At 47.0% G+C, this 9,374-nt stretch overlaps 1 protein-coding gene across 1 annotated transcript; it reads right to left on the bottom strand.

The window, feature by feature from the left end:
• Nucleotides 1-2,145: 2,145 nt before the first annotated feature.
• LOC132677194 (olfactory receptor 10H3-like) lies at nucleotides 2,146-3,090 on the bottom strand. Its single transcript, XM_060629082.3, has one exon. It carries the CDS (start codon nucleotides 3,073-3,075, stop codon nucleotides 2,146-2,148), a length of 930 nt encoding a protein of 309 aa, XP_060485065.3. The 5' UTR covers nucleotides 3,076-3,090.
• Between the last annotated feature and the right edge of the window lie 6,284 nt (nucleotides 3,091-9,374).

Below are 9,374 nucleotides of genomic sequence, written 5' to 3' on the forward strand. Positions count from 1 at the left end.
GAGCCATCTCAACGCCCCAGGTCTTCTCCACAAAGAAGAATGGCCTAAGAATCTGGCTTGAAACTAATTGTAAAGTGAGACCCAATAACTTTTAATGTCAAGATGCCATTTCACGAGTCAGTTTCTGGGGCTGCTGTATCAAAGCATATAAACCTTGTGCCCTGACACCACACACATCTATCCTCTTCTATGCTGGAGGCCAGAATCGAATCAGGGTCACCAGGTGTGAGTCCAGATGTGAGCAGGGCTGCATCCTTCAGGGGATCCGGGGAGGGATGTGTCTCCTGCTTTCCCAGCTTCGAGGGCACCACGCATCCCCTGGCTCGTGGTTCCTGCCTCAGCTACTCCGATTCCTCCTTCCGGTGTCACATCCCCTACTGCTCCCTGTCTCTGGCCCCTCCTGCCCCCTTGTCTAAGGACACTTGCAATTATAGCAGCCCATCTGGGTGATGAGGGTAATCCCCCTGTCTCAGATCTTAACTGCATCTCATCTGCACACTCCCTCTTGCTGGTTAAGGGAACGCAGCCACAGGCTCTGGAGAAGCACATCTTAGGAATGGTGGGGGCATCCGTCAGTAACACCGATAATGAGCAAAATAATGAATGAAACCCCAAAACGGCCATAGCCGGTTTTGCCAAGCACTCGTTGTCAGTGTTCATGAGACAAGTGTCTCATGAACTCCTCTGGAGTCCGTGTTTCCCTCTGGCTGTGTGAAAGGGGTGTGTGCCTAGGGCTGCACCTGCCCTCCTTCCCTGAAATGGGTCTCTCCCTTCTAATGACAGCCTTCTCCTCCTAGTCATGACCTCACTTCTCTCTGTAGACACCTGAGAGAGGGGGGCTCCTGTTCACCAATTGCACACACATGCACATTGTAATTGTTTCCTGCTCCCTGCCTCCATGGTGCTGTGGCCTGGGACAGATTTGCATTTTTCACATTTGAAAAATGTGATTAGTGATAGATGTGGGTCATATCTAAATGTGGAGAAAGGATAATTTATTTTGAGACTTAGAAGAGTGAATGCATAGGAAACCCTTCCCACAGCATTTAGCAAGGGGCAGGTACTCATATGTGGCAGCCATCCTTAGATTAGTATTGTAAAACATCTTCTGACTGCAGCTCAAATATCTGACCACAGTTTAAGTAAGAATTTACACCAATGGAAGGCCCCCTCCTGGAGTTTCAGACATGGTTTCCCAACCCCAGCATGGGAGTCAGACACACCTAAAGTTGCGTGTGACCCCTTCACTCACATGTTGTGTGACCCCCCACCAACATTTCTCATCAGTGTAAAGGAGGTACCTACACCCTTGACCTTTCTCTGTGCCATCTTGAGATAGCACTGTGCCGTCCAACACATCCTCCAGATAGCTGCAAGCAAACATAGTAGTGACAAATTGATGTTTTACTGAAAGCATATGGGGGAAAAGGTAAAAGGATCTCCTTAAGATGTCAGATAGCCACACCCTTTAAGCATTGTGTATGTCATTACTCAAGCACTGAACCCTCTCTCCTTTTTCTGTCTCTTTCTTTCTCCACTTTGCCTTCTGACATCCTTCACTCGACTCAGCTCAACAGAAAATCTCCTTCAAGTCTATCCCCTCAAAACACAGAAGGAACTATACACATTCAGTCATCTTCTTGGACAGAAATAATGTATTTTCTTTTGTGCACTTGGCGTAATTGAAAGATATGCTTATACAACACTGAGCACAGAGCCTGATAGGAAAAGTCCCGATGATGGTGGCATTTATTATTATGCTTATTGTTGTTTATCCTTATAGAGGAAGATGGGAAAATCCTCCTTTGCTTGTCCATTCAAGAACCATTGGCATCGGTGCCCAGATACATCCATGTGATGCCCCCCACTGGCCCATAGGTAGATAACACATTCTTAGAAGTAATGGGATAGAGTTGATCACATGGGGTCTTAAACAAGAGATCATGGTCCCTAGAGCCTATGCAAGAGGGGGCACACAAATTGGGGAAAAACAAATACCTAGCAGGTATCCAACACCTATGGGTGCATCCAATAATATCTTTTCAGTATTTACATATATTGAACCCCTACAATAGTCCTATGGAGACAATGTTATTATTTTCAGCCCTTCTGTCATATTTCCTCACCACCATGTTTCCTCCAGTGTTAGGAGCTTAAGGGACTGAATTTTCTCTGGAAGCTTTTCTTTATGGCATTCTTGAGCTCCTTATTCCTGAGGCTAAAAATGATCGGACTGAGAAAGGGGGTGAAGACTATATAGGTGGTGGCCATCAGTGTGTTACTGTCCATAGAATGGGGGCCCTTGGGCTTGAGGTAGATAATGGAAGCAAAGCCGTAGTGCACAATGACCACCGTGAGGTGGGACACACATGTGGAGAAGGTCTTGTGCCTGCCCTCAGCAGAGGGGATCCGCAATATGGCGGCCACGATGAAGACATAGGAGAGGACGATGAGGAATAAACAGCCCATCAGAGCTGAGACACACACCAGGATCACACCCAAGGTGACGGAGGATGTCTCCTTCCCACAGGCCAACTTTAGAAGGGAAAGCACGTGGCAGGCAAAATGGTGGATCACATTAGACCCACAGAAGGTGAGGTGAAAAACTATCAGGGTCACCATCATCCCCATGATCGAGCCACCAGCCCAGGACCAGGACACGAGGCGGGCACAGCCACGGGGGTTCATGAGCACATTGTAGCGCAGGGGGTGGCAGATGGCCACGTAGCGGTCGTAGCCCATGATCATGAGCAGGAAGGAATGTGTGAAGCCAAACGTGAAGGAGAAAAACATCTGGCTGGCACAGGCCGCCCAGGTGATGGTGCGGTGGGTGAAGAGCATGTCAACCAGCATGCGAGGGGTGATGGCAACGGTGAACAGAATCTCGGAGGTGGACAGGGCGCACAGGAAGAGGTACATGGGCGTGTGCAGGCTGCGCTCGCTCCAGACTGTGGCCATGATGAGCAGGTTCCCCAACAGCGTGAACAGGTACATGAGCAGGTACAGCAGGAAGAAAGCGGGCAGGAGATGCCGTGGGAAGTTAGAGAATCCCACGAGGATGAACTCAGTCACCATGCTATAGTTCTGACCAGGCACGGGTGCTGCATCTGGTGAGATCAGAAAGGGAATGAGGGTGCGTAATTTATCCCATGAATGACAAGGATGATTCAGAATAAACCTATCATATAGTTAGTCACATGAATAAGTTAAAAAGGAAATGTCATATAATTATATCAATCTAGAAAGCTATCCTGGATTGCTAAAGTTCAATTCCTATATGGTTTTTAAAATTGATTTATAACTGACATACATTATATTATTTTAATACACAGCATAATGATGATATGTTTATATATCTTGAGGATTTTTTTAAAGCTTTGTCAACATCAAATCAACTGAGACTTTCTTAGTTAACTAAGAATACATGCTACAAACTAGGAAATAGTACAAGAAGTGGGAGACAAATAGATGCATTATTTTATAAATTTTTTTTAACGTTTATTCATTTTTTGAAAGATAGAGACAGAGTGCGAGCAGGGAAGGGGCAGAGAGAGAGAGAGAGAGAGAAATGGAGACACAGAATCTGAAGCAGGCTCCAGGCTCTGAGCTGTCAGCACAGAGCCAGATACAGGGCTGGAACTCACGGAACTGTGAGATCATGACCTAAGCTGAAGTTGGACGCCTAACTGACTGAGCCACCCAGGCACCCCTAAATAGACTATTTTAGAATCAGAAACAAGCCAAGGTTACTCACTGTCTTGGCTGTTCATTAGCAGGGGACTGAAAGCCAGGAGAGGTGCTTGAGGATTGTTAAAGAAAAAAGGAATACCAGGATCGGAAGCAAAGAGACGTGATCATCTACCTAGAAAGGTACAAGAATGAAGGCAGAAAATCTTTGAGCAAAGACAGAACACATGCTGTGGAAGACAGATCAACTTCCCAAACTCATAGCATTTCCCATAGAATTGCACTCATAGTAATCATGTGAAAGACAGAATTCAAGGAAAAAGCAAGGTAAAATTCCCAATAGTGACACAAACTATAAGGAGACAGTTGTCAAACATGTTGGTTGCAGTATTTCTTTTCTTTTTTTAAGTTTCATTTATTTTTGAAAGAGAGAGTGTGCCCAGGGGGAAGGGGCAGAGAGAGAGAGGGAGACAGAGGATCCACAGTGGGCTCTGTGCTGACAGCATAGAGCCAGATGTGAGGCTTGAACTCAGGAACCAAACCATGAGGTCGCGACCTGAGCCAAAGTCAGACCCTTAGCCAACTGAGCCACCCAGGTGCCCCCATTTGGTTGCAGTGTTTCTTTATGTTAAAAAAAACTATTGAGTCCCCTTGAAAGCTTTTGTTTGAGTGAGTTAGAACTCTCCATTCTTACTATATTAGCAATTTAAACTGAGATTCTTTGAAAATATTGAATTCTTAACCCATTTAAAAGTGCAATAATCAACCCAGGCACCTGGGTGGCTCAGTCGGTTGAGCGTCGGACTTTGGCTCAGGTTATGATCTCACGGTTCGTGGGTTCGAGCCCCGCGTCAGGCTCTGTGCTGAGCGTGGAGCCGACTTAGGACTCTCTCTCCTGGGGAGCCCGGGTGGCTCAGTAGGTTAAACGTCCGACTTCAGCTCAGGTCATGATCTCACGGCTCGTGAGTTCAAGCCCCATGTTGGGCTCTGTGCTGGCAGCTCAGAGCCTGGAGCCTGTTTCAGATTCTGTGTCTCGCTCTCTCTCTGCCCCTCCCTCACTCACACTCTGTCTCTCTCAAAAATAAACATCAAAAAAAATTTTTTTTACTATCTAGAAATTAACCAAACACATGCAATACCTCCAAGGACAGAAACTGTAACCATGGATAGATATGTAGAAGATGGTCTGGCTACATGGAAAGCTGTAAATCCATGTGTACTCTTAGATGGGATGAGCTACTATAGCAGTTATGTCGGTTTCTCCCCAAATTATGCTCAGTGCAGCTGCATTTACAATTAGAGAAGTTAAATTTAAGAACTATCATAAGCCTACTTCTGAAAAATAAAGTCAGTGAAAAACTGTACAGGTCTTCTAAAAACGAAGCACACAAGAGAGACAGAGAGATGTCCCTCATGGCGTTGAGACTCACTACCAAATCAGAATCATTTGTTTTTTTATTTTATTTTTTCCAACCAGCCATTCTTCCTCTTTTTTTTTTATGTTTATTTATTTTTGAGAGACAGAGTGCAAGCAGGGGAGGGGCAGAGAGAGAGAGAGGGAGACACAGAGTCTGTAGCAGGCTCTAGGTTCTGAGCAGTCACACAGGGCAGGGCTCAAACTCACAAACCATGAAATCATGACCTGAGCCGAAGTCAGATGCTTAACCAACTGAGCCACCCAGGTGCCCCACAGCTATCCATTCTTCTACTGATACAGCATCATTTTTTAAAGTGAGACCCTGGGGCAGACAGAGGTGATGTGTGTGATGCCCAGATTGGATACCTAAGAAAATATCCCTGCATGATTCAAAACTGGGAGCACAAACCAAATGAAAAAAAGGAAGGATGGTTTACTGATTTGTGGTGGGAAAACTGGTCATTTTAGGACGCGGCGTAAATCTGAATTCTTGCCTAAGGCCCCATGCAATCTAGATAGATTTCACACATAAAATGAAATATAACATTAATAGGAGAAGGATTCAGGAGAATAACTTTGCTATGTAAGAGTGAAGAAGGACTTCTCAACCAAATCTCAAACACAAATGTTAAGGTGAAGTGGAGAAAAGGCAACCCTCTTGCCCTTTGCTGGGAATGCAAACTGGGTAGCTCTCTGGAAAACAGTGTGGACATTCCTCAAAAAGTTAAAAATAGGTCTACCCTATATCCAGCATTTTCACTACTAGGTATTTACCCAAAGAACATTAAAATACCAGTTAAAATGGAAATAGGCACCCCAATGTTAATAGCAGCATTACCTACAGTATCCAAATTATAGAAGCAGTCCAATTGCTTGATAAAGAAGATGCGGTTCATATGTACAATGGAATATTCCTCAACCATAAAAAAGACTGAAATCTTGCCATTTACAAAACACGGATGGACTGGGGCACCTGGGTGGCTCAGTCGGTTATGCTTCTGACTGCGGCTCAGGTCATGATCTCGCGGTTTGTGAGTTTGAGCCCCATGTCGGGCTCTGTGCTGACAGCAGGAGCCCAATATAGGGCTCAAACTCATGAACTGTGAGACCATGACTTGAGCCGAAGTTGGACACTGACCTAACTGAGGCACCCAGGTACCCCAAATTCCATTCTTAGTACATAAATGTTAACTCCTTGGGAAAAAATAGACATAAAAACTTCCCCAAGGATTTTGTTCAACAAAGGATATCCAGGATACATGAACAGGCAGATGGAGATTTGGGAAAGGAGCCGATGCATTGACTAAAATTGACCAGGGAATACTGTCTAGAGTAAATAAGAAACGAGTCACATTAAGAAGTACAGACTCCATACAGAAACGAGTCCAGGACATGAGCAGAGAACCCACAGAAGGGGTTACACAGGCAAGTGAACAGATGGTTTCAAGACAAGGAAAGGGAAGGGGAAAACGACCCTGAGATTTCCCTGTACACCTATTCATTTCCCCAGATTAGGAAGTGCCCAGTGCCCACAGCTATACGGGGAGGGAGCCATCCCGCGGCCTGCGGGTGAGAACCGACGATGGAGAAGTGCAACCTTCACCTGCACCTGAACCTCTGTCTCCATGGCGCACACCTACCTGGACGGAGCATGTGGGATGAAGCCCCGCTTGTAGTGCGGGAATGGACAAGCCTGCTTGGGAACCGTAACTGGGAAGGGGGCAGGTCCCACGGGCCGGATGCAAACCCTGGAGCCCCAGCCAGGAGTTCCATGCACACACAGCAGCATAAATGAAGCCGTAAAATGACAGAGTGAATGAGGCAAAAGGCAGCTCAACTCTCCAGCATAATTGCATTTGGGCGCATTAAAAACAGAGCACCTGACACTATTCTGTGGGATGCCGGAACGCTGTATACACGCCACTGTCCACTGCTCCAAACCCACAGGCTGCAACACAGACAGTGAGCCCTAGTGTAAATGTGGGCGGAGTTACTATAACGTGTCCTGATTGGTTCACCAGTGGAACAAACGCCCCACACTAATACCAGATTGTATGATGTTTAGCAGCATCCCTGGCCTCAACCCTCCAGATGCCGGTAGCATCCCTCCCTCCCCATGAGCTGTGACAACAAAAGGGCCTCCGGGCATGTGCAAATATTTCAGGGGGACAGGATCAGTCCCAATCAACAATAGTGACCTAGAAGCTGCCAAGGTCACTAGGCTGAGTGAGGAGCCCAGGACCCAGCAGGGGCAACCCGAGAAAAGTCCCACCAGCTCCCAAGGCTAAGAGCCTGTCTTACCACCTTTCTCCCCAGTCCTGTTCCCACCCCCAACCGGGGCTTGCTCCCCACAACTGCCTAATATTGCCACCTACCCTGTCCCTCCTGGTCCCCCTCTTGCTGGGCTGCCTCTTCCAGGAAGCAGCCAGCAGGGGAGGACAGAAGACGCTCTCTTGGGTTATTCTGTCAGCAGCACACAAGGGCAGGTGTGGGGCCAGACCTCTGGGCTCCTGGAACTGATGCTGTGTGCTTTATCCCTGCCGCAGCTTCCCAGCACGCTGCTCCCTAGAGCATCCCTGGAACACCAATCTGGAGTGCTGTCCTCAGGGTCTGGAGAGGTCAGAAGGATCATCAGAGGGCCTCTGGGACCTGCAGCCTCTACTCCTTCCTCCAACTCTCCAACACAACTCCCTGCTGTCTCTGTCTGCCCAGAGAGTCCCAGTCCCTGCTGAGGACTAGGAGCTCCCAGTCTTGGGGGAGACAGGACTGGAGTACATGCCTTCAACCCCTTAGGGTCAGGGCACAGTCAGAGGGGAGGAAGGAGCTGCAGCAGCCCAGAATGGGAATCCAGGGCTCTGCCCTGGGGTCAAGGCAGCTGGAGGGCTTCCCACAATAAGGGTAATTTAGAGCTGGGTCGTAGGGAGCGATTTCTCCTTGTCAGTAGAAGTGTTCAATGTTTCCTGGACACACTGGATTGCCCCACCTCGCCTCATGGTCAAGTTCGACCCTATCCCTGTCGTCCTGGTGATCCGAGCCTGAGGGTCCACGTCAACATAAGCCTCTCTGTGATATAACCAAGCAAATATTTGGTCTCCTGTCTTGTCCTTGTTCATTGACCACCGAGGAGACTCTTGTATGCTCACGAGGTGACTGGGAGCTGTGGGTTTAACATTACATCACATCTTCTGCCTCCAACTCAAACATCTGGCCTCACCTTTGAGTAGTAGTTTAGATCCACAGAAAGCCCCCTTCCTGGGTCCCCAGACCTATGGTTTCCCAATCCCCAGCATGGGAGTCAGACAGACCTCAATCTCCATGTGACCCTTTCCTTCACATGCTGTGTGACCTCCACCAACTGTTCTCATCTGCATAAAGGGGGTACCCATACCCTTGACCTCTCTTTGTGCATCTTGAGATAACACTGTGCCTACAACAAATCCCCCAAATAGATTCTTCCAAACTCAGGAATGAGAAATTGATGTTTATGGAAAGTAATGTGTGGAAAAAGGGAAAAGACTTTCCATAAGCTGTCAGAAAGCAAAACCCTTTTAACATGCTTTATATTCTTATCCAAGCACTGCTCCCCCTCCCCTTTCTCTCTCTCTTTTCCTCCCTATTCCTCTCCCCCCTCTTCCTCTCTCACTCTCCCTTCCCTTTCCCTTCCTCTTATAAAAAGTGCCTGTTACCAACCTCCTTCTCATTCTTTATGCCTTTCCCAGATTTTGCCCTGTATGCACTTTATCCAACTTCCTGTTCAGATCCCACTAGTCTGTCTGTCTCTGTCTCTCTGTCTCTCTCTCTCTCTCTCTCCCTCCCCCCTTCACCTTCTGAACCAGCTTAGCATAGAAAATCACCGTTAGGGTCTATTCCTTCAAGGCAGTGAGGAATAATAAATAGGAACCATCATCTTGAAAACAAATGATTTATTTTCTTTTGTGCATTTCTTATAATTAAAAAAAACAATACTATCAAACACTGGATACAGTGCTTGATAAGACAAGGCCCAATGTTGCTGGCACTTATTATTGTTCCTATTTTTGTTTAACCACCTGATGGATGAGGGGAAAGTCGTCCAGTCAAGAAGAACCATGTGCATCAGTGCCCAGTCACGTCCATGTGATGCCCCCCACCTGCCCATATGAAGATAAGACACTCTTAGATAGAACTGATGGGATGGAGTTCATCAGACAGGGTCAAGAACAAAAGATCATGACCACTAGAATCTATGCAAGAGGGAGGCAAACAAATTGGGGAAAAACAAATACCCAGC

Source organism: Panthera onca, chromosome A2 (assembly GCF_046562875.1).
Source record: "Panthera onca isolate mPanOnc1 chromosome A2, mPanOnc1 haplotype 2, whole genome shotgun sequence".
Classification (NCBI taxonomy): Eukaryota; Metazoa; Chordata; class Mammalia; order Carnivora; family Felidae; genus Panthera; species Panthera onca.